At 42.9% G+C, this 26009-nt stretch overlaps 1 protein-coding gene across 9 annotated transcripts in view; it reads right to left on the bottom strand.

The window, feature by feature from the left end:
- The window catches only part of LOC108391990 (ubiquitin-conjugating enzyme E2 variant 1), a 55294-nt gene that overhangs the window by 5296 nt on the left and 23989 nt on the right, over positions 1-26009 (bottom strand). The window contains exons 7-10 of one of the 9 annotated variants that reach the window (XR_012131275.1): positions 23478-25239; positions 21837-22124; positions 20973-21106; positions 19422-19540 (exon numbers count right to left, since the gene is read on the bottom strand). Coding sequence is in view for 6 of the 9 variants with exons in the window: in XM_017651903.3 (XP_017507392.1) it covers positions 6649-6797; positions 21837-21858 (171 nt within the window). In the remaining 3 variants the exon portion in view is untranslated. Of the gene's footprint in view, positions 1-6461; positions 6798-19421; positions 19541-20972; positions 21107-21462; positions 21615-21836; positions 22125-23477; positions 25240-26009 lie in introns of those variants that run through there. The other 8 variants (XR_005058030.2, XM_017651906.3, XM_017651903.3 and 5 more) reach the window with 8 other exon arrangements.

Raw genomic sequence — 26009 nt, 5'->3', positions numbered from 1 at the left:
AGTTACCATTACTCTTGACACTGTGAAATCTAATTTAAAAAATACATGCAATGACTAACTTGGAAAGAAAGAAATATTGAATTTCTGACTATTGTTGTTCAACTGGCAATTTCAATGGAACCTAGTAAAAAAATACCTCAAGTCAACTGAGCATAAAGATACCAGAAGGGTCATTCAAAGCCCAAAGCAAGGCTCTGGGAAAACAGGGTTCTGGTTTTCTCCTTTTGTTTTGTTTACTGGTGCTCCAGGGATCTGCTAAAAAGGTTTCAATTGAAGAAAGGAATTGTTCGCTGAAGGAGAACTGCTAGAACATTCTGTCTCTGTAAAGAACACTGCTCTTAGGATTCATTATTTGACCACGAAACACTTTTCACTTCACTGATGTGGCCCGAGCCTCAAGTCTGTCAAAACGTGAGGCAGGCACGCACAGACCAGCAAGACCATTTCTAGGGATTTCCTGCAGACTCCTACTTGTGCACAAAAATGTGGAACATTGTCTATAATAGCAAAAATACTGGAAATAATTTAAATGTTCAACTGTAAGGGCCCTACTCAACAAATATGCATATTCACACAACTGGATTTTAAGGCTGAGGCTCACACACACACACACACACACACACACACACACACAAAGACTGAGGCTGACACACACACACACACACGAAAGACAGCCAAGACATAGATAGCTCTTGGTATAACCAGCAAGTCGCAGAATATATACAACCTACAGAGGCAGACAGACAGTTCCTTCCAACTTCAGGCTATTTCATCTGTTAGGCTCTACATGCCTAGAGCCTAGCTAGAGATTACAAACTTTTCCTGGGCCTAAAAATATATGAGCTAATCCCAGCCTTATCATGAGAAAAAACATCAGACAAATTTCAACAGAGAGACAACCTACAAAATACCTGACCAGTACTCCTTAAAACTGCCAAGGCCAATGAGAATAAACAAAAGCCCAAAACTATCAGAGCCACAAAGAGCCCAGGATATGATAGTAAAATGTTATGTGGTTATATTGGATCAGATTCTGGAACAGAAAACAGACATAAGTTAAAAGACTACCTGAATGAAGTATGAACTTCAGTTAATAATAATAATATATAAACGCTGGTTCACTGGTTATGACAAATGTACCACACTAACATGTTAACAACAGGAGAAACTGGGTGTGTGTGGAAACTTTCTATGCTACCTTTGCAACTAACTTTTTTGTACATCTGTAGGTATTATACAACTTATTTTAAAAATGTATGAAATATGAGAAGGAAAAGGTATTGGCTATAAAACATGCAAAGAAAATTATAAAATCTTAATATGTAAAAGGGTGATATTAAGTGAACTAGTCAACTGCTACTCAACTTAAATATAGTTAAATAAAAACTAATTTTAATGTACAATGTAGGCACATACTATGTTAGAATGAAGGGTGGGCCCTCTAAAAAGTGAGACCATGCAGAGCCTGAGAAGATCTTAATGACTCAGGATGTAGACAGGTTGATTAGATGCACAGAAAGACATGGGAAAGGAGACGCACCAAACTGCGGCTCTGAGTTAATCTGGGGAAGAAAGTGGGGGTATGGCAGCTAGGGATAAGCCAGGGAAAAAGACACCACACTAGGTATTTTAACAGAGAATTTAATATAGGAATTGGTTAAAGAGGTGTCACTGGACTGAAAAATGCAAAAGGGAACCTGAGCTAACACACAAGTAGTAATAAATGCAGGGGGCAGGTTAACCCTTAAAGCTGGGGAACAAAGGGAATAAGTCAGTTTATCAGAACTAGAGGCTCAGAGGAAGGGGTCTCCAGAGCTGAATTCAGATCTCTGAGGAGGGCGTGATTCTGGGAGTGCCCCAAAGAGCTGAAGGCTTGAACCCACTGCTGATGCCAGGATGAAGGGCTGTTACCAGAGTGGAGCAGACAGACGAGAGGCAAACGAGGAGCAAGTCCCTTCTCCCTGCTGTCAGGCTCTCTCCCCTGCCCCTCACTGGAGGAACCCAACAGAAAGCCAGCTGATTAAAGAAAAATGAGTTTGAAGAATCCTAGCCTGAGAACCCAAAACAGAGCAGAGAAAGGTGGGCTTCGAGCTTACTAACCACAACCTGCAAACACCTTCCTAGATGTGGCAAGGCACAATTTTCCTTTGTACAGACTCTGTCTCTTCCCACAAATCAGGGCATCCTTCTAAGTGAGCCACTGGACCATCTCCAGGCAATATTCCTTATTCCTTTCTCTAACTGAAGCCCAGTGCCAGCTGAATATTCTAAAGCCTACAGACCAAATTGTCAGGTGAACCACACAATCCAAATATAAAATGCAAAGGAGAAAGGAGGTACTTGCTCCTTCCCATGTGTTTCCTGTTCCTGTTGGCATCACCCTAGCGTGAGTCCTTCATCATGGCAGCGAGAACTGCTCTGGTCCCCAGCATCTCAGTGCTGCCTCTCCATCCTGGCCAGCCTCGCAGGAACCACCAGCAGAAGGGTACTGTGTTCCAAGTGCTCGGTTCTGATGGAATCTAGCACTGTCCTCCCAGCCCCAGAGGGTAGTTACTGTTTTCTGTAGTGTTACTTCTGTGTTGCCACAGTGTGCTCTTGTTACTTATCAGTCCAACACCTAGCTGATCAATGTTCCATATTAAATTATCTCGACTGAAATACCTAGTATGGTTTCTCTTCCTGCCTGACACAAAGAGTTAAGAGGAACAAAATGAACTTCTTACCCTACATACTCTGTATTGTTTGAAAAGTGTTATGAGGATATATTCATATATCAGACAAGCCACTTAAAGCTTTTTAAAGAGACAGGTCAACATGCACTGATAGGGAAAGAGGTCCACCATCTGTTAAGTCAAAAAAAAAAAAAATGAAGTTTTAACACAACCTGCACAGTAAGGTCTCATCTTCATTAAAAAGGGTATGTGCTCATGTTTGTGCAGCCACAGCAAGAGCCAGCAGAAACACACCTCACACCTACTGACCAGTTTTCATCCTGTGGAGAGTATAATGAAATGGCGAAAGGATCTCTTTCCTTTTATTTCACAAACTCCCATAATTATGTTTTGTTCTTAAACATGCATATAGTACTTTTGGATGAATGTGTGTATAAACTAAGCTCTAACTCACATATAAAATCACTACCTTGGAGAACTCTAAACGCATCACAAAGCTTCTCAAACAGAGCAATTTCTGCCTAGTGCTCCATCCCCCAAGAGGTGTGTGAATTAGGAAATATCTAGAGAGATTTACAGTTGTCACAAATAGAGGAGGTGGTATTGTCCTTGTGAGTAGAGGTCAGGGATGCTGCTAAGCATCCTACAGTACACAAGAGACCCCCCTCCCAGCAAATAACAACCCAGGCCAATGCGTCAACAGTGCTGAAGCTGAGAAACTCTGGCTACTGTTAGCACCTCTATGGGCAGAGCAGAAATAGTCCCCATCTAATGTCATGGACAGCTGGACATTTGGCAGAATTTTACAAAGGGCACTTGGATAGGAAGCTTTGCTTTTAAGTTTGGAGGACTTGCTTTCCTAAAAAAAAAAGAAGTATTCAAATAGTAACATGCTCATATGATTAAAGCACACTCAGAGAGTATAAAAAGGTGTTTGGTAAAAAAGAAATCTCTCTTCCACCCTGGCCGCAGCCAGCCAGATCCCCACTGAAGAAGGCAGCCACTGGCACCAACTTCTTTCATATTCTTCCACAAGAATTCTAAGCACAAGGGAGCACAAGTCTATGTATGTCTTCTTCCTTTTCTCCTACTTCCCCTACCCCAAATGGCAGCATATTCAGGACACTGTTTTGTACCTTACTTTATGTACTTAAAGATCATGGAGATCATTCCATATCAGCACACATATATCTGTCTGATTCTTCCCAACAGCTAAAGAATACATCATTTAGTCTACTGAAAGACACTGAGGTGGCTTCCAATATTACTACTACTGAAAACACTTCACGGAATAACTGTATCTACAGGTCTTTGGGCAATATAGTCAAGAAAACTGAGTAAATACCCACCAGAATTGCTGGATTATATGGTATTTGCCTTTTAACTTTTTATGGAGCAATTTTGAGTAAAAATAATTGCTCATAGAAAGCACCTAGAAGCAGACAGTTCCTTTTATGACTCTGCTTTTAAGTTTGGGGAGCTAGGACAATAAAAAAACTATAAGGGTATAAAGACAGACAATAATTAAGTATTGGTGAGGGTGTAGAGAACTGGAACACTCATGTATTGCTGGTGGGAAAGTAAAACGGTGCAGCCACTTTGGGAAACAGTTTGGCATTCTTTAGAATGTTAATGTAGAGTTACCATATGACCCAACAATTCCACTCCTAGGTATATACCTATATACCTTAGAGAACTGAAACAGGTCCACCCAAAAACCTGTACACAAATGTTCACAGCAGCATTATTCATGATAGGCACAAAGTGGAAAAAACCCAAATATCCACCAACTAATTAACAGATAAACGAAATCTGGCATATCCCTACAATGGAATATTATTCAGCCATAAAAAGGAATGAACCACTGATAAGTGCTATAATGTGGATGAACCTTGAAAATATGCTAAGTAAAAGCTAGTCACAAAAGGCCATAGATTGTATGATTCCATTTATATGAAATATCCAGAACAGGCAAATTCAGATATAGAAGATAAATTAGCAATTGTAACAGGTGAGGAGCAGGGAGTAGGGGACAGAATGGGAGTGACTGCCAATGGATATGGGGTTTCTTTTCAGGGTAATGAAAATATTTTGAAATTAGTGATAGTTGCACAATTCTGAATGTAACAAAAATTACTAAACTGTAACTTTAAAAGTGTGTTCCACAGTAAGTGAATTCTACAGTATATGAATTCTACCTCAGTAAAGCTGTTATTAAAAAAAAAAGGGTATGGAAAGCACCTTGTATCCTGTAGCTACTCATTAAAAATTAGCTTCCTTTGGAAAGAGATAAACTGAGACTCAGGGTACTCCAAGGTGTTACAGGTGGAACAGAATATTTTCAACAGGACTTAGTGGTTCATTTTGTTTGTTTGAACTATATAACTCAGTAGTAGTGTATTCATAGTGTTGTACATTGCTTCATTCTTAATTTGTTAGATCCTAAAAAATCAGTCTGTTGATTAACAAATCTACGCAACAACTAACTCACTGAATGATTTCCAGATGCTTTGGGGAGTAAGGAGGAGGAAAGAATGGCTCTCATCCTCAAGAAACCTAGACTATTCTTAGGAAGAGATGAAATGAAGTGAAGGAAGCCATCACCATACAATGGACTTGCAGAGAATAAGAAATTAACTCCATGATGAAACAAGCTTTCTAGATCAGGTTTTCCCTGGTATTTAACAGATCCAGAAAATCCTGGTTTTCATAGATTTTTTTTTTAAAAGATAAAGAAATGAGGAAAAGACAGAAAAACAAAAAACAAAAAACAGAGAACAAAACTACAGGGTCATAAAAATGACTCAAGACGTAACATTAAATGGTAAAGCCAGTTTCTCACCACGAGTGTTTATGACAGTCTAAGATGAACTTAATGAGCACAACCCTCTTCCTTGTTTTAGCCAGAGCCACGTCCTAGATGTCTTCCACTTCCTGCAGAGCTACTGCAGAGCCTCATGTGCAGCAGAAGGAGTGAATGAGCACCATCACCTTTAAGCACAAGCAGACACAGGAAAGGTCCTGCTACATTCGGGCAGAATCTCCCACTGCTCATCTGAAACAACTGTCATCATTATGGATATCTACTTCTTTGCTCCTACATCAAATTACTACTAAACACTATGGATTATTCTACAACGTGGACAGATGAAAACTCAAAATATAAACAGGAGGGAGACAATACGCATGGTGGTTGGAAGCACAGGGTCCGGAGTGGGGAGTGGTTTGGGAATTATCAGCTTTGTGACTTTGGCAAGTACGTTTACTTCTCTGAGTCTGTTTTCTCATCTATAAATGGAACACAACCACACAGTAGTACCACCTAACAATATGTTCTTGTGAGAATAAATGGCATTTCTTGGGGGTTTTACTATGTAGCCTAAAAAAAAAGTTAGCGGGAACTATGAAGACTGGGAATGCTCACAAATCATGAAGCTGTAAAAGAGGGGTCCCTTTTCCCAGCCCCACTGTCTACATCTTCTTTGCAAAGGCTCTGGGGCTAAGAGTGCTTGGAGGAGACCAGAGCAGTAAGTCTCTGCTGAATGGCCCAATGAATTAGGATACAGGTGCAAAGCAGAACTGGGAAACTGAATAAAAACCACAACTGTGAAAACTTCCCAAAGTTCATTTGGACATTGTCTTCAGAATTTTGGCTGTATCTGAAGCCTTGCTATTTGATAAGCCCAAGAGTTTGTTATAAACTGCATCTGAGGGTGCAGTTACCTCAAGCCTCACTGTCTACATTGTCACGTAAATTCACACTACAAGTCTAAACAGGGTTTTGCTTACCATTTAGAGGGATTAAACAGCATCAGAGGAGGCTCAAATATATAAACTGAAACTGGTCAAAAAAGAATAGCCACATTTCAGAAAATATACCATTGGTCAATTTTTTCCGTGATAAGGCTAGTATTTTTTAAAAGGAGGCACAGTGAATTTAAGACATTGACATTTATAGCCGTAGCTCGACGCTTACTCTTGGAGGCCCAATTATCATCCCTGTCCATCTTGTAAGTGTCATGTCTTCGTCATCTTCTAGACCCCAGCTAACTGTGCCATCTCCTACTCCTTTCTGGCCTTCTTCGAGTTCTTCCAACAGTCGGAAATTGCGAGGGACTTTTACTCCTAAAATAAATGGAAAGAAATTCAAGATACTAGCAACTCCAGGGGAACTTGTAACCCTAGACCTAGTTGCTCATTATTACTACCTGGGAATAAAGATGCTAACATGCAAAAAGCTGCTGAAAATTGTCATTCCTCAAACTTGCTGCTTACAAAGCTATGTGTCAATCAGCACAACCAGAAAGAAGGGGCACATGGTTTTGTAACAGGTGAAGTGATGACTACACCAGGGCTAGACGACTGAGCCTAGAGACACTGCACTCCCATCCCCGCAGCTTTGGCAAACTTCACGAAGAGTTTACTTGTCTAAAGGTTGATTAATTTGGGTCTACTACCGATGAAAACTACCAGCACCACTGATATTAAGTGCCTTGGAAGAGAAGAGGCTATTTCTGTGGTTCTGTTCTCATCACACATTTCTGAGGCTAAGGATGTGCTCACATGTTGGAGTGACTTTCAAACTACCTTAGGAGGAAGAGCCACCATGGCCATATCAAATAAAAACAGTGACCTCTCAATTTACTTAGAGTCAACTGAAGCCTCCCGGGATATAATTTTTAATTATTTAAGCCATAGTTTCTCTCTTGGGAAAAAAGTTTTTCTGCTTTACTTGTTTACAAAAATCTCAAAGCCTGGCAAGTAGCTCATGGAAGCAATTACCACAAACACATCTCACAGGTTCAAGCCCCTACAACTGAGTGGAGGCTGAGGTCTGAGCCATTTCTGGGGGTCTTCCACAACAGAGTGTAAGTACTGGGGCCAGACAGGGGTAAGGCTGTCAGGGGGCAAGGAGATGGTTTTCTTCCCGTGCTTGGGCACAGGGCGACTCTCCTACAGTTATTCTCCCAACCAGTCCTGCCTGCCTCTCTCTTCTTCCTGACTCTTTCCCTGGCATTTGGACTTTTTTGCCTTGAATGCCGAGTGCCCAACTGGCCAGACTCTCAGAGGCAAACAGCACTTACCATGTGACTATGAAGAAAGACTCACTGGAGGGACTCAAGATGGTGGGAGGTATTCTCAGTATTTTCCAAAGCGCAGGACACATGCTACCATTAATTCAATTGGAATAAATATCTGAGGATCTGCTCTATGTCAGGCACTTTCTTAAGCAGTGGACAAAATAAAAACGCCTACCCTCATGGAGCTTACATTCTAGTGGGAAATACATGATTGGCAAACTAAATATGCAAATGAATAGTAAGACAGATGGTGGTGTTCTGGAGCTGGAAGTAATGGGAGAGCTACAATTTTTAATAGGGTGACCAAGAAAAGCCTATTGTGACCATGTCTCATGACTAAATACCTGAAGATGAGGGAACATGACTTAGGGACACTTGAGGGGAGAGTCTTCCAGGAAGAGGGAAGAGCAAGTGTGGAGGTAGGTCCTAAAAGTAGGACCTTGCCCAGAGTGTCAAAGAACAGCAAGATGCCAGTTTACCGAAAACGTCAGCAAGGTGGAAAGGAGGTTAGGGACTCCAACTGTTCCTGAGTGACACTGAGGTTCTGAACAGAGGACTGACAGAATCTGACTTGTTTTTAATAGGAGCTTTGGACTACTGTATGAATATATGAGCCTACTGCAATAATCCTAGCAAAAGAAAATACTGGCTTAGCTGGTAAGATTTGCTGTTAGGGTGCCTGTGAGGCATGAGAGAAAGAGGAGTCAACTATAGATCCCAGGCTTTTGTCTGAGCAACCAGAAGGATGGAGTTGCTGCTGGCACATTAGATTATTTTAGGTGGTACATGAGTGAACACTTCATTTTGTAGTCATTTAATTATTTCTAAGAATAATTTATTCATGGCTAGTAATATTATGCTAGCTTCCCATTTATGATGATGGTACAATTTCCCTTTTAAAATAAATGTAAGCAAGAGAATCAGCTGACCGAAGAAAAATATTAAATAACACAGATGATACTTGAAAGTAAACAGCAAAAACCTGAAAGCATACCTGAATGGCTCGTTTGGAAAACATTGGCCATGTTTCATCCACAGAATAGTGAACTGAATTATTCGGCTCTACTGGATTTTGTCTCCTCTAACAAATCCAAAATCAAAGGATGTTTGTGAGATAATAAGCAAAAAGCCAGATGATACAATGTCTTTTGTTCAGAACGTTAAATCTAAATCTAATAATCCTAACTAATTTGGCTTAGGGGGGAAAATCACTATACATTACTACTGCTGTTACTATTGGTTAATCTATAAGCCTGCACTAGCAAAAATGAATACCAAAAGAGCACAGAATCGTAATATTGATAAGAAGCTGATAAATATCTAAAGAACTTGTTTGTAGATGGTGTGACAGACTGAACTGTGTCCCTTCAAATTCATGTGTTGAAGCCCTAACTCTTAGTACCTCAGAATGTGACTATATTTGGAAATAAGGCCTTTAAAGAGATGATTAAGTTAAAATGAGGCCATTAGGGTGGGTCTTAGTTCAATTTGACTGGTGTCCTTATAGAGGAAATTCAGACACACACAGAGACAACTGGGATACACATGTGCCTGGAAGAAAGCTCACTGAGGACACAGTGAGGAGGTAGCCGTCTGCAAGCCCGGGGGAGACACCAAACCTGCTGACACCCTGACCTTGGATTTCCAGCCTCCAGAACTGTGAGCAAATACACTTCTGTTGTTTAAGCCACCTAGTCTATAGTATTTTGTTATGAGTCCTAGTAAATTAAAACAGATGGTAAGTGATATCTTAAGCAGTTTAAAAAGTTGGACAAGGTAGGTTAAAGACAAAGTAGGTAACAGTGGTTATCTCTGGTTGCAAGGATTATAGCTGATATTCCCTCAGCCCCCTTCTATATTTTATGATCTGTTTTACCATGATCTCCTGTTACTTGCATAACAAAACAGGAACTGTGTCAACTACACTTTAGGCAAGGTCCTACCTTTGGGCCTTTGCATTTGCTATTCCCTCTGCCTGGAACATTCTTCCCCCAGATATCTACCAGACATGCTCCGTTGCCTTCTTCAGGGCTTCAGTTATATGACACCTGATTGCAGTAAGGATTAAGAATTCTCTAAGAGTGGGAATCTGACTTGCTGGTATTCCCTAAATGACTAACTATAAGTGGTCCATGTTTTTTAATGTTATTAAGACTTGTCCAAGACAAATGAGCAATGGCAAAGTACAGCAGCTTTCACAGCTAAGTCCCTCATTATTGAATATGGTATGACTATTTCTCTTGAAAACATTAGCAAAGACCATCTCTATAGCTGGAAATGTTACCATGTAACAACCAGAGCTGATTAGGAAGTCTTACCCAAATATCAGAAGCTCATTGCTATTAGTTTTAAAACAGATAGTGAACTCAAGTTATATTTTTCTGATGTGTGATTTTTATTTGTGAAGTAGGGAAAAATATATTAATCCTGTACTTCCAACAGACATTTCTATTGGGTTAGACATTTAATTAAAGCCCACATACATACACCACTGAACCAAAGAAATAAGTAGTTCAACTTATTTTAGGTATTTGGAACAGTAACTAAGCGCAATAGGAATCAAGTTAGCTTTTTGCTCTTACTGCAGTATTGTTGTTACAGGATGATTCAATTTGATTCAAGTTATAAAACAGGCATGCGGAACAGTTTAATACATCAAAAACACTGCATCAGCCAAAATCTCTAGGCAAGCTAGAAATATTCCAAGCAGGAGTTGGAATATACATATAAATATTCAAATAACTGTGCTATATACTGATTAATTACAGTAAGCACTTATTCCATTTGAACAGCAGTTCTCAAACTTTTTTGGTCTCAAGAACGCTTTACTCTTCAAAGCTGTTGAAGACTTCAACAAGCCTTTGTTTATGTGGGTTATCGTTATTAGAAATTAAATTAATTAGAAATTAAAACTAAGAAAATTTAAAATTATTTAATTCATTTAAAACTAACCACAACAAACCACTACATGTGGTTTATAAAGAACATATATTTTTCCTAACAACAAAAGAAAATCAGTGAGAAGTGTGGTATGGCTTTGCAAATCTCTTTTAATGTTTGGCTTAAAACAACAGGGAATATTAAGAACATTTGAGGTGGAGAATACATGTCTTGCTAAAGGGGGCAGTCACTCCCCTGCCCTGGCCAAATGTCTGAGAGTCAGATTCTGCTTATGCAACATTTGGAGTCATGTAATTGTTCTCAAAAATCCTTCTGTGCCCTCACATCCTCAATTTAGCCCAGAGAGTATATTAAACCTTTTCTTTTGTCAGAAGGGTAAAGATTTATAAACACTGTGCTAATCTGGCATTGGTGGTTAAGCATTCTGTTAACCTTTACTTAGCTATATGTTGAAGAGGTTAAATCCACAAACTGGTAGCTTTTTAAAGGAGACTGTTACTTTTTAATTCATTTTTTCTAAGCCATGAACTTTAATTTTCACTCAAAAGTTGACTAAAAGCAAAGTTTGGGAAATAACAGCTAGCCGAAACCAAGAATTACAAGTTTACAAATTATGGAATGGTTCATTTAATTGTTTTATTTTTTAAAAAACAGAAGTGGCTAACTAGTACCTGGTTAGTTAGTATATTGACCACTGCTTCAAGGGACCATTCTGACACTATGTTTAATGTGTGTAACACTGAGCTCACTCCACATTAACAAGCAAAAAATCCACACCTCTCAGGACTGGAATTAAAAAAAAAAGTTTGCTAGGCTTTTTACCTGCTTATCAAAATTTTCCTATGCATACAAATATATGTATCATATATGTACACACCTTCTTTCAATGCAATAATTATCTAACACTTACCCAATACCATGCGAGACTTTATAGGGGCTATGAAATAAATAAAAACGGGCCTCCCAACCAGAGTATAAAGTCTCACAATGAAACAACATATATATAGTTCAATAAAACAAAACAGGGTGAAAACTTTGTATGACAGAAATATAACTTATCACAGAACAATGCTTCTCAACCTTTGAGGGGGTCACAGACCCCTCTGAATTTGATGAAAGCTAAAGGGTGGGACCATATTACTAAGAGGGACTGGACTTTATCCTGAAGGTAATTAGTGGGGAGCTGCAAAAGGCTGTGAGTAGGGCAAGAGATAAGGCAAATCTCCTGGGTAATGTTCAGGATGGGAGGGAAGGAAGGCTTAGAGGCCAGGTTAAGGATGTGCTACCACTAACATGTCAGGATACAAAGCCAGAGGCATTTGCTTAGAGCAAACATTGTGACAGAACATGTTATCACACTGCTCGTAGGCCTAGATGGTGGAAATCAGAGGAATGTTAAGAGATTTAGGGTAGCATGTATTAATATGCAAGGCTGTGGAGGTAGTTCCCATTTTCACAATGTGACATAAAAACAACTGGCCTGTACACAGTACACTTTAGCTAAGTATTTGTTGAAAAATCCATAATTGAGCAAAAGAGAATAAAAAGGCATGTAAACCCCATTTTATAAAAAAGTTACCCATGCTTCCTTGCATATATATACTTCCATAAATGATCTTTAGTTGCCACAGGCATAGAATCATGAGGATACCTGGTCTCCCATTCTATTTTGAAAAGGCTGGCCTGAGTAATAGCCAAGTTACCTCCCATAAAAAGAATCAGAGTACATATACTTCAGAGAAAATTCTATAATCTTCCAGCAGAGGATTAAGAGCACAGACCTGGGATCAAGTACTGGCTCTACAACTTTCTAGCAATCTTAGCTGTGTGACTGCAGCAAAACTGGGGTACTAATACCCCCTGCTTCTGTGGGTGGCCAAGAAGAATCAATGAGCTAAAACCTGTACAGAATTTGTGTAATGACTGGCAGAGTAAGCTTTCTACTGAATCATCTTCATCGGCACATTATATTGTCCATCATAAAATAAAAAACAAAACCCCCCACTTGACCCCCAATATCCTCTTCAAGCTACCATCTCATTTCTTTGTCCTTTCTTAGCAAACTTCAAAGGGGCTATCTAAACTCCTTGTCTGTAATTCTTCACCTTATTTGCTCCAATCAGGCTTTGTCTACCAAGTCACTCACCAAAAACTGCTCTCATCAGGGGCACGAGACAGCATCCTCTCACCAAATCCTGGGGTCAGTTCTCAGCCCCCACCCCAAGTTCCTGGAGCTCTCAGTAGTGCCTGATTACTCCCTCCCTAACTCTTGCTTCCCTTAGCAGGTTTTCTTCCTACCTCACAGGCTGTTTGGCCTCACCTTCCTCAAACACTGGTGGCCCAGCCTCACTGTACAGTCCACAGCCCTCTGCTTTTCTTCTACTTTACTCCTCAAGTGATTTTACCCAGACTGGGGAAGCTGATGACTCTCCAATTTGTATTTCCAATGAACTGCCTCCTAGACATCTCCATTTAGATGCCTTAATAGGCCTCTCCAACTTAAAACACTTCCAAACAGAACTCCCTTGCACTCCTTAAAAAAAAAGAGATTATCCACTCCTCAATCCCAGTATATGGCAAACATTTACCAGAGTGTTCTGCCTGAAATTCTTGGAGTCATGATAAGAAATCTTTCCCTTACACCCTATACCTACCCATTTCCAAATATACCCCAAATATGGTCATTTACACCGCCTCCACTGTCATCAGCCTAGTCAATGCCACCTCAGCCTCCTAAATGGTTTCTCAGTCTAGTTGGTGTCCACCTAGGTCTATTCTCCACAGTGAGCCTTTTAAAGTTAAACTGGATCTCATCACTCTACTCAAAGCCCTCCACTGGGCTAGCACACATCCAGACTCCCACTTCACCTACAAAGCCCCACCTGCTTCTCCAGCATCATTTCTTGCCACCCTTCCCCTTGCTCCCTCGCCCTCCTTCAGCCACACCATCCTTCTTTAAGTTTCTCAACAGGCAACCTAACTTTCTGCCTTTGCACTTGCTGCTCCCTCACCCTGGGATTCTCAGCCCCAGAGCTGTACATAGTAGGCTGGTTTCCTTAATCCTCACCTAAGGTCTACATTCTGATTCCCTTACCTTGCTTTATTTTTCTTCACAGCACTCATGACCACTTGATATTTTAAATACATTCATTTCCACTTCATTAGTTGTTTATTGTCTGTCTCTCCCATCTGAACATAAGCTCCACAAGAGTAAAACTTCAGTTTTGTTCACTGCTGAATCTCTTACATCTTAAGGAGTGTTTTGTTGGAGTATGCACTCAAATGCTTGTTGAATGAATGAATGGGTGGGTGGCTGGGTGTTAGCTAGGGATATTATTTCAGACTGAAAAATGCTCACTGTCACAAAATTCTAACTCTGATTTACTTCTGAAAACATGGCAGAGAAACATTCATAGCACTATTAAAAGGGATTCTAATATTATTAAGATCATCCAAGGGGTTTAGTATGGGTTTTAAAAAGCCTCCAAAAAGTGATACATTAAATTCTTGATGTAATGATCTTAAAAGAAATATAAATCTTAAGTCAGAAGCCAGGCAGTCTACAAAGGCCCTCTCAGCAACATCCTCCCAGCCCCCCGGCCCACAAATACACCTTTTCCCTCACACAGTGTCTGTGGCATATCTTTTCTTTCTTTCTCTTTAATTTTATTTTCTTGCACTTTTATTATCTGACTCTGTGAGCTTCTCAAGTTAGAGAAGTTACAGCTGTGACTTACTTAATCCTGTCTCCCAGAATCTGATATGTTGCCTGGCCTTTAATGGTACTCAACAAATGTTCCGATTGGAGACATGGCAGCATCTCTTCCTTTCCTACTATAAACTCTTTCACATGGCATACTGCAGCCAAAATAGTGGGACACTGATACCATATAACTGAGATATCTAAGGCTTTCTGAGATAATTAAAAATTAATAACTAGTTTAATTTCTTAATGAAGTATGATCAAGACTTTCAGGAAAACTTAACTTTTTTTTAAAATGAGGGAAAACTGGTTTTTCACCCAGATCACACAAGTCAAAGAATTCTTCACTACAAAATGAACTTTGTTTCATAAAATATATATGAAAGCATGCTGATATTCCAAACTATTTATAACTACATACACAGTTAATATTAATGCATCAACATTTTTTACAAAGTAAGCACATTTAACTCCAAATGGCTGGACCACACCCTAATTCTAGAATTTCAGGGATTGTACAGGGAGATAAATCCAGATACTTGAGTTCAAAGATCCTGTAGATCTTTTGAATGTATCAGTCAGTCACTTCATCCCATCCCAAATAGAGAGTATACGCTTAAAATCATGGTACATTAAACAAAGGATCTCAGGTGAAGACACTAAAAAACTAAATCTGCACATACCAAAGAAGAAAAGCAGATCAAAAAACTAAAGAATATTCTAATATATGCATTATTTCATAGCCCTTTAATCCATTCAATCAAACTAAATTTCAAGATTCCTAATATTTCTGTGTGAATCTGACACCAAAAGGCAGCTGGAGAAAGAGCTTCAAGGGACAATATAGATGATGTAAAAATGGACTCTTGTTAATCTTAACACACTGTGACTATTAAAAAGTTAACTATAAAAATGTTAAGATAACTTCACCAAGGTGCTAAAATATCACAGTAATCCAAGATTTTTAAAAAGAAAATATTTGTTCCTGTTACTTCAGAATTCTTTCCAGAAGGATTTTTCCTGGATCTGTGTCAGTATCACAAGTCAGCCAGTTATTCTCTGGGCTAAATATAAACTGAAAAGTCAGCAGCTGCAGGATATTACAAAGAAAATATGACAACCAAGTTGAAAAAGCATGAATATCTGATAGGGTTTTACACCAGGTTACAGTAAGACATTTAATGCAGTAATATGAAACACAGCAACATACTAAAATATTTGTGGTACAAAATGGATTTTGAAGCCCTTTAAAATATCTTTTGGAAAAATCATAGCCACAAAGCAGCAGCTATTACAGCATGCCAATCTTGGAAAACTGTGGCCTGGCCGAGCCTCCCAGGTTTCTCCTGAAAATAAAGCTGCCAGTTAAAACTGGTTGGGTTCCCCATTCAGGGAAGATAGTGAACTGAGCTAGGAGTCTGGTGCTGCTCCCATTCTAGAATATAAAGAGGCCGTGGGAAGGTGATGTACCAGATTCAGTGCTCCTGAAAGTGGACACAAAGGGAGGGGTAGGTAACTCTTACTCCTCAGCAACCAGCAAGTGCAGTCTGGCTGCCTCCTCGTTAGTGCTGGCCCAGAGGAGCAGATTTTTTCTTTCCCCGACAGCAAGGGTTCTTCCAAGAACAGCCCCTGGACCTGCAGCCTACAATCATCAAGGAACTTGCTAGAAATGTAAATTCTCAGGCCCACCCCAGAATACTACTACAAAATTACTCAACCTGAAACTCTGAGGGCGGGGCCCAGCAGTCTAACAAACCCTTCAAGTGATTCTGATGCAGACTCTTTAAGAACCACTGATCTAGGAAAAGAAACTGGCACTCTATGGCTCTTTACAGTCCAGACAATGTGTCAACAAACAGCTGGTGACAGAATACAAGACCTTGTGTTTCTCTGTTGTCTGGGTGACCAAGGACAAGCATCAGATTTTCTTTGACAGGGGTGGAGACAACAAATGAGGTATAGGAAGTACATTAGGGTAGTTAGGGAAGGAGAGGACAGAATTGATTCGATGGTAAAGTCCCTCAAGAAATACTAATTTACCTGGTCAAAAAGCTTCCTTTTTGAAAGAAGACTTTTGCTTCTGCGCTACTAGATACATTGTTTTTCCAAATATGGCAAATTTATCTATTTGGCTACATCACGGTGAGACCAGGGTTAATTCACTGCAACATTCAACAAATATTTATTGAGTACCTACTGATGTCAGGGAATATGCTGAGTGCTGGGGACATAGCTGAGAACAAAAGAAAATCCTGCCCTAGGGGAAAGGTATAGAAAATATGCAAGAAAACACGTAAAAACATTTCAAACAAGGTTAAGCGCTTTAGAAGAGAACAGAGGAGAGATGTGATTGATAATGACTGAGAAGACTATATTGCGTGGGGTAGTCAGGGATGGCTTTTCTGGAGAGCAGAGACCTGAAAAACAAGAAGCAGTCAGTCCCGTGAAGATCTGGGGACAGAGCATTCCCAAAGGCAAAGAGCAAGAGCAGAGGTGTGCGTGATACCACGTGAAGTCAGGGGGCAGGCAGGGCCAAGACCAGAGGACTCTGTAGGCCACAGAAAAGAGATTGATTTTATTCTAAGTGCAGTTTTCTGCAGGGGAGTAGCAGTTTCTGTTTTGTCCATAAAAGACCATTCTGTCTCTTCAAGAGAATGTACTGGAAAAGGGCAAAACTGGAAGCAGGAGCCAAGAGCAAGAAGGTTCTGTTTGGACAAGAATGACAAGAGTGGAGAGATGGAAAGGAGGACTGACATCCTTGGGGTTATGCCTACTGGGCTTGTGGGGGGGTGGGTGTGAGGATGAGGAAAGAATGCTAGTTGAGGGTCACTGCTATCTACCCACGAAAGAACTAATCAGCCAAGGTGGAAATGTCAGCAGACCTTCCAATGGCTCAAGGAACTCGCAATGCCTAGTTAGAGAACAGGCAAATGGGGGCTGGAAGAATGATAACATGGCCAAGAGCATGTGTCCTGGAACAAAACTGCCCTGGTTCTGTACTCTGGCTCTACAAGTCATTGGCTGAGCCTCAGGCAAGCCGTTTATTTCTCTTCAGTGGGCCTCTGTTTCCTCACCTTCACAGCAGATACCTTTCTCAAAGGGTTGTTATGAGAAGCAAGATAATTAAAACAGCATCTAGCATATAGCAAGCCCTAAAAGTGCAGCTTAAAGTCTGACGGGTTTGCATGTAAATGAAGACAAAGACCTACACTGTACATGACATGAGGGGCCTCTAGGCATGATGAATGTGTTATTGAATGTAAGGTATAAGAAAGCGCTTACTGAAAAATGGGACTCCACTCACTGGACAGCACATTAGCTACAGTGGGATAAGCAGTGTCCAGGAATGCTAAAAAAAGGGTTTCTGCTACAAAGTGGTACATACTTCTCATTAAAGCCTTATCTTGTCCCAAGATAAAATGCTCCAAACCTAGGAAGTGCATATGTCAAAATCCACACGTTTTCATTTCCTTCCTAAGGTCCTGGGGCAGGCTGGGAAAGGAACTGGAGTCAAGACCCCTGGGCTCGTGCTGCCGCTCCTCAGTCAACCACCAATCTCCCTAGTAGTACTGTGGGGACAACACTTCTATATTTCACTGGGGCCTTTCAGAATTAAAGAGGCTTCCTGATTTCACATTTTATACTCCACTTTTTAGTAAACTACTGTAAAGCTACATGTCGGGTGAGAGACACAAAAGGAGGAAGAGGTAGATAGACAATGTGGTGGAGGGAAAAGGGTGATTTTAAAGTTATTGTGAAGGGGAAAATCATAATCATCAAAATTAACCTTGGCAATCCCTAAGGAGAGCAATAGGTTGTACTGACCCAACAAAGCGCTTCCCCCTCCACCACTGGAACAGACTGCCATTTCTTCAGCTGAGCCCTCTGTGAAGCAGTCCTCTTGAATGCAGGGCACATGTGCAAAAGGCACTTTAGCCACAACCGGCACAACAAGATGCTCCCACAGTGAGACACGCAGGAATAAGATCAACTGAGGAAGCATAGGTTCTCCAGCTCTCTGGGGAACACCCTTGAATGGAATGGAAGGTTTCTTAACCTCCCCTGCCCATATGGGTCAATTTTCTTAAGCTAAATGTGTGTGTACGACGCCACTCCAGTGCATGCAAATTTAAAATCATGCCCAGCTAGGGCGTTACCCTTCTGGTACTCAGTTTCTGGTCAGGGAAGCCTGTGGGATGCTGGGTGAGAGGAAGGACCTTGCTGCCAAGGGCTTGAGGTCCTACAGTCCTGGCCATGGCAGGAGGAAGTCAACTGTCACACATGAGCATCCTGAGGGATACTAGTGGGCTTTTCACAGCACCACCCTCTAAGATCTAGGCAGAATTCACACACCGCAGAACCAAGGGAGGTGGGAAGGTGCTGAAGCCAAATGTTGAAAGCAGTGACCATAAAAAACTAAGGTCAGTCCTTACAGGAACTCAAAGGCTTCACAACTGTTTTCTGGCAACTAGGGGCATAGACTAATCAACAGGTTTGTTCTAAACCTGAGTAAGGAAGGCCCCATGGCCCCTGGCCACATCTGAAGAACTTCTAAGTTAGAAAGCAGAGGCTTGTACATTCATTTTAGTTTAACTCAAAGTCTTTTCTGCTTCCACTCTTAGCACTCTGCACTCCTTCCACTGCCTCAGGGCACAGGTCATTTCTTGTCATTCTTCTCTCTTAATACTCTCATTCATTCATTCATTCAACAAATATTTACTGAATTCCTACTTCATACTTGCTCAATGACTTCCCTTCACACTCAATAAAATCCAAAGCCTTATCATATCTCCCCACCTCATCTTAACAAGTCTCTCTTGCACAATAAGGCCTTTATTTTCTTTCAACACACCAAGCCTGCTCCTGCCACAAGGCCTTTGCACTCACTATATCCCTTCCTCCCCTGCCTGTGACACACATTATAGGGGCGGCTCTGTCCATCATTTGTATCTGTTCAAATACCTCCTCCTCAGAGAAGCCTTCCCTAATCACCTCTCCACACACCTTTTATCACAGCACATAATTTCCTTCATAGAACTTACTATACTACCTGAAATCACTTACTTATTTACTCCTTTAATGGCCTTCTCCCTGACTAGAATGGAAGTTCATCATGGACAGAGGCTGCTATGTCCATCTTGTTCACGATTCACAAGAGGACATAACAGGTCCTCAATAAATATCTGTTGAATAAACAAAGAAGTTTTAGGAAACTCATTTTAGGGCACCTCAAAGCCTGCTCTATGTTATCTAAACCATGCCAAGTGCTCTTGACACTAGACAGCAGCTGACGATATTTTATCTGACCGCCATAGCATTTATGAAGCACTCTTCAATTGGCAGGGCCTCAAGAAGTTAGAATTAAGTAGCTGTTAAACCGGATTGTTGGTAGCCAATCTCAAGTGACTGCAAAGATGGCTGAGTTGCAATACCACAACGCTGGCTGCCACAGGCATATTGTACTGCAACCTGACAGGGGTGCTATTCTAGTGAGAAGTTTCCCACAGCAGCCTAGCCTGACTCAGCCTCTCTTCTGAGGGTGTCTGTGGTAGTATCTTGGTACATGAATTGACTCAGCACTGTTCAGCTGAAACCAAAACCTAGGAAAAGGATGTGTCGTCTCTTCTATCCTTCAGGAAGATACCACTGCTTTAAGTGTAAAAGGCAGTTTGTTGTAGATCACTTCAGTCAGATCCCGGCATCTAACTCCTTCTATGTCCCATCCTTACTATGAGACAAGGAGGGCTCCTTGGGATATGGAGGAGCAACATCCTGGAAAGAGGGATCCCCTCACCCTGCTCCCTTCAGACCACCCATCCTCTCCTAACAGTGCTGCTACTGTGGCCTTGAACAGCAGGAGGATTTTAGGGGAGGAGTTCTTCTAATCCCTAGTAGAATAAGGGAAGCAACCCAGGCTGGTGGCCCAGTTTGCATCCTCCATCAGAGGTCACCCATCGTCACCCCATCTGGGAGGACCTCCTTGGCCAACTTCAGTCAGGTACCTCAGGGTACAGCCTCTTCACTAAAAGAGGGACACGCAGTCTCCCCCAAATCCTGCACTTCCAGAATGACTCTCCTGTCTCATCAGTCCCTCTGGGGGACTTGCCCCAGCCAATCATCATCTCACCTCAAGAAAGCCACCCGAGTCCATCCCCTGATGCCCATCTGTGGAACGTTAGCTCTGAACCGGATTCTTCAGGATTTGATCCTCTGGCCCATCTTCGGGCAGTGTAGGGCAGTGTAGAGCAGGGGAATCCAGGCTTAAAATAAATGTTGCTTCCCTTATTCTTCTAGGGACTAGAAGAATTCCTCCCCTAAAAGTGTGGCCCCCTCATACCCTGTTCCCCATCCTGGATTAGTGGGGGTCTGCTCAGCCTTTCTTCCCCAGTCACCCAAGAGTTCCCATTTCATCTGTTCCTCTCCCCATGCCCACCCTGCCAGTGGGGGAACTTCTGGGCTGAACCCATGTATTTATTACCAACATATAAAAGAGTGGAAGGGAGCAACAATCTCCACAAAACACACACTTCTAGGATATGCTTCCCTCACCCAATAAAAAAGGAAACTTTTACTCTCTAAAAGAAACATCTCTGAAAACTGACCTCCCATTCTCACCCATTGCATGGCGTTCCCCTCAGTTGATCTGCTTCTTCTCTTCCAAAGCAGACACCTCCAGGGCTCCCAATCCACCCAGCAGCGCAAGCTTCCAGCAAGGGTCCCACTCAGAGCCTGCCTCCTCAGTCAGGGGCCTTGAAATGACAGGGCCATTTCTCTGCCTGCCGCCCCTCTCATATCCTCCGGAATCTCCTTTTCCCCTTCTCACTTACCCTGTGGAGATGCCCTTCATCTCCCCCAAAGCAGCCACCCCACAGCTCCCCCTTTCTAAGCAAACTAGACTTCCTCAGCTAGCCCCGTCCTCAAAACCGTCGCTGGAGCCACCCCGGTAACCAGTGGGCATCCTCCCAGTCACCCCTCGGGAGCCCGTTTCCTTCTCTCATCCATCCCGAGGGGCTTCTCCGAAGCCCCCGCCAAACGGACATCCCCAGGTTCCCCCCTCACCGGGTCCCCAGCACCCAGTAAAGGCCTTCCATCCGCTTTAGGGCACCTTTTTCTCTAGGAGACCCCTCGATCTCCTCCAAAGAGTGGCCAGCCCCGGTCTCCTCAGGAGTGCATGGGGCTGGCCCCTAGCCCGCTCCGGCTGCTCGCAGTGCGGTCGGGCCCGGCTCTTCCTCTCAGCAGGGCCCTCACGCCGCCCGGGGGAGCCTCGCCGCGCCGCCCACAGGCCCCTTAGGCCCCCGCCCGTGCTTCCGGCCACCGCCTGCTCCTCCTCCCCCTTCAGGCCACCGGGATCGCCGCCGCGGAGCCCAGCGGACGGAGGCAGCAGAGGCCCTGGTCCCGCTGCAAGAGCCTTCGCGGGTCCCCGGACCCCAGCCCGAGCCCGCACTCCCTCGGCCAGCCGGGCCCGGCGCCCCCGCTCACCCGAGCCCGTGGTGGCTGCCATCTTGCGTCGCTGTCGCTCGAAGGCCGGCCCCTTCTTTACCCCCCGACTCGGTTCCTCGGGTCCTTATGCGCAGGCGTACGCGCAGGCGCAGATGCCACCGCTGACGCCCGGTCGGCGGGCGGCACCACCAGTACCGGGAAGGTGTATTTTCTGCTCGCTTGGAGAGGATATATTTGCGTGTGCGAGGCCCAGCAACCTGCAAGTCCTTACGCGCTCGGGTGCGAGGGAGGTACAGAGGTGTTTGGGGAGCAGGGCAAGGTGATAGACTTGGGAGGACGGGATTTGTGAAAGAAAAAGAAGAGGAGATAGCTTTAAAAAAGCGCCCATTTCGCTTCTGGCATTTTCCTGGAAGTGGGATCGTCAACAGCATTTGACTAGGTCGGGATTAATGTGAAAAATGAAGATGAAAGAGATTGAGCAGTTTATCTGAACTCATATGTTTAAGTGGCTGAGTCAGTATTTGAACCCAGGGCACATCGTCTTGCTTCCAAGGTCGATGGTGCCTGGCCAGAGGAGGATTGTATGGAGCAGCTAAATGATTTGGGGACATTGAAGTGTCAGGAAAAGCATTCACTCATTCACTTTCTCACTCATCAATCCATTTATTCATCCAAACAAATATTTACCAAGCACCTACTTTGTGCCAGGGGCTGTGCTGGGTGCTAGGGGTGGATATACAAGTATATCCCTGAGGTAAGTCTCTGCTCTTAATGGGCTTACATTCTAGTCGGAGACAGAGCAAGTAAACAAGTAAATAGGAAAGAACATAACTATGAGAGGATAGAGAGTAAACCAGGAAAGGGATTGCAGGGGGGTAGCCAGGAAGCACCTCCTAAGGTGGTCACATTTCAAGGGAGACCTAAATGATGAGAGGGAGGTGGCGGGAACATGTGAAAAGGCCCTGGGGACACCTGTTTACAAATAAATGTTAAATTCCAGAAGGATTCCTGCTTTATCATAAAGGTCTGAGAAGTCCATACTTGGGTGTGGAAATAGGCTGAGAGAGATGAAGGGACTGCCTCCAGGTAACAGCTAAACACTGGCTGAGGAAGGACCAGGATTTTCAGTACAGAGGAACAAGGAAGTGGAAACTCTCACCCAGCACATCCAATTCATCATCTTGTTCTGATAGTAATGTCTCCTAAGCATTTCTCAACTCTGTTTACTTCTCTGACTTAGGGTAGGCTGCCCAGTCTCCTGTTGGATGACCCCAGCAGCCTTCATTCTTGGTGCCATGGCCTATTCTCTGTATGGCAGCCAGAGTCGTCTCTAAATACCCTTCAGCTAAATCAGTGACTCACCATTCCTTTGGGACAAAATACAGACTTTATAAGCTGAGTGACCATAGAATTATATAACAGAGACAATCATCAGACTGAATGGGGACCTGATATAATCTTGCTGAAACAAGCAGAAGCCAGACTCTCCAGGGCAAACCATGGAATGGGTACCCTTTTCACAAGGCCCTGCCTGTGTCCAGGGCCAGGACAAGGGTGAGGCAAGTGAGTTGTCTAGTGCACCAAATTTAAGGAAGTTTTCACTCTCAGGTCCCAGCTCTACTTGCATGACCCTGGAAGTGAGTGCTTCCCTAAAATTTGCACCCTGGGTGCCTTACTTACCCCCTTCCTGGCACTACCTCTGAAACTTCCTCTGCTCCCGGTTCACTGGCCATTTTTAAGGCCTCTGTAGCACATGCCTTTTCCCTCCTCAGGGCTTTTGCCTGTACTGGTTCCACTCTTCAGTCTCAGATCCAGCATCACGCCCTCAGGGAAGCTTTTCCTTATTTCTCCAATGAGGTCACATAGAGGTACAACTGACTCTCAAAGTGCCATGTGTGTCTCCTTTTCAGCCCTGGCAACAGGCAATCATCTTGGTATTAGTCTGCATATCATGTGATTCAGGTTCACCGTGAAGAGCAAGCACAGAAAGAATTTGCCCTGGACTTTGGGTCACTGTAAAGTATTAGGTAGCAAGTGGGAGGCATTTGGGCTCCTGAGGTGGCCCTGGTCCCGCCGCAAGGGCCTTTGTGGGTCCCTTTTCACCTCTGGAGTGAAATTTTCTGGGTTTGAGCCCTTCCTCATTCACTTTGCTGTGTGACTTCAGGCAAGAGTTTTGAACCTCTCCTGGCATCAGTTTCCCTTTCTGAAAAGAGGGCTGGTAGAATTGTTGTGGTAAAATGTTCTGATAAAATCTTTTGGCAGAGGAAGAAGGGGAGAATGATTAGAAGAGCTGACATTTACCAAGTCGTCACATCCAGCTTTTAATTCTCACAATTCCATGTGGCAAATCCTAGGAGTATCCCCATTTTAGAGATGAGAAAACAGACTCAGAGCTAACAGGTGGAGGGATGAGAATTAGGTCCCAAGCCTCTTATCCATGATCCTTATAAATGTTTACTCGTACACATTACTTGGTTCTTGCAGGGAATTTCTAGCAAGCAAAATTGACAATAGAGCAAATTGCTGCGCAGAGCGCCTCGCAGGAAGAAGAGGTTAAACGGATGTCCCGGGGCATGCCGATTATTACAGTTCATCGGGGCGTGCTGATTATTACAGTTCAGCGGCGTCGCGGAGCTTGCTGGGAGTTGTAGTCCTCCCCGCGCTCAAGCTCCCGTCCACCGAGGTCATTGCCAGTCCCCGGAGGAATGCCCGCTTGCGCTGGAGCCGGCAACTTTAGCTAATGCGGACGAGAGTCCTGTTTCATGAGATTGTTGGGAAGATTTAAATGCTTCATAGAACCAAAGAATTTAGAAAAGGGCTTGGCACTGAGCGAGTGCTGTTTTAAGTACTGGCTGCTATCATTATTGTTATTGTTACTATTAAATCCTCAATGACCCTTGCCAAGCTATTACCTTCGTTTGTCAGATGAGGAAACTGAAGCTTCGGGGTGTCAGAATGCTTTCCCAGGGTCACACAACAAATCAGGTTTGGAATCCAGTTCTCCTAACCCTGGAGCATGTACTGTTTCCTCTGTGGTGAGGGGGAGGTATTATTGCCTGGGAGGTTTTGAACAAATCGTGCATGAGTTTGCATTTTTGCAAAGTGTAGCCTGGCTGCCTCTGAAGAGATTGAATTTGGCGGCAGAAAGATTGGAGGTGGGTGTTCAGAGAGGAATTGTGTTGGATACTGTTCACCGCCAGTCCAGTCACCCTGTCCTGTGCTCGCAGCCGCTGATTTTGTTTAGGAGGCGGAAGGTCCAGCTCCAGGTGCGAATCCAAGCCGATCATTGGCCCTACCATTTCCTTTTGCCAGTGATTCGTCTAGCGGTGAGCCTATGACGTAGTTCTTTCTGGTCAATGAGTTGAGGAAGCAGCATAGCTGATAAGAAAGCCTTTTTTGTCCCCTTTCCTCCTTCTGTAATGTGAGGTTGTGATGGTTGGAGCTGTGGCAATGATAATGAAACCATTAGGCAAAAGCCTGAGGCCAAAAAGCTGATATGCTAAGGATGTTAGCGCAGAAAGATGGCAAGAGCTAGGACCTGGATTATGTGGCTGAGCTGCTGAAGGAATCCCGGGGCTGTTAGCTAGAGGCTTCTGAAGACACAAGATAACCCTCTTTATTGCTTAAGCTGCACTTGAAGCTAAGTTTTTGTTATCTCAGCCAATACCATACCTAATACCTAATAGATACTGGAAGATGGCACAGTGTTCCAGTCAAGAGTCATATAGGAGGGGACTGTTCCACAGTGTTTATTTAAAAACTGTTCTCAAAAAGGTGGGAAAACATGCAGCAGTTTTAGACTCTCAAGATGTGAAAGACATGAATAGTTCGAAGAAGTATATTCAGAATGTAAAAAACGCAATATACTTTATAAAACCTACAATATTATTTTTAGATCAATAGTTTTCAAACTCTTATGTGCACACAGACCACCAGGAATCTTGCTAAAATGCTGACTGTGTGTGTGTGTACTGACACTGCATTTCTCACAAGCCCTAGGGGGATGCCGGTGCTGCTCCCCAGACTACACTCTGAGTAACAAGGTTGTAGGTAACATTACATAATTTAATGTTTCTATTTCTAATTTATAGTTAAGAAAAAACCCCAATCTCATGCTATCCCTTTTATAATATACATTAGAGAAAGTAAAGCTAACCAACTATTGACAGAAAGAGTCAAGGGCACCCAGAAGACAGAGTAGAATCCTGAGGG

Source organism: Manis javanica, chromosome 5 (genome assembly GCF_040802235.1).
Source record: "Manis javanica isolate MJ-LG chromosome 5, MJ_LKY, whole genome shotgun sequence".
In the NCBI taxonomy this organism is placed as follows: domain Eukaryota; kingdom Metazoa; phylum Chordata; class Mammalia; order Pholidota; family Manidae; genus Manis; species Manis javanica.
Note: the sequence above shows the minus strand (reverse complement) of the source record. Positions and strands in the feature narration are given on the sequence as shown.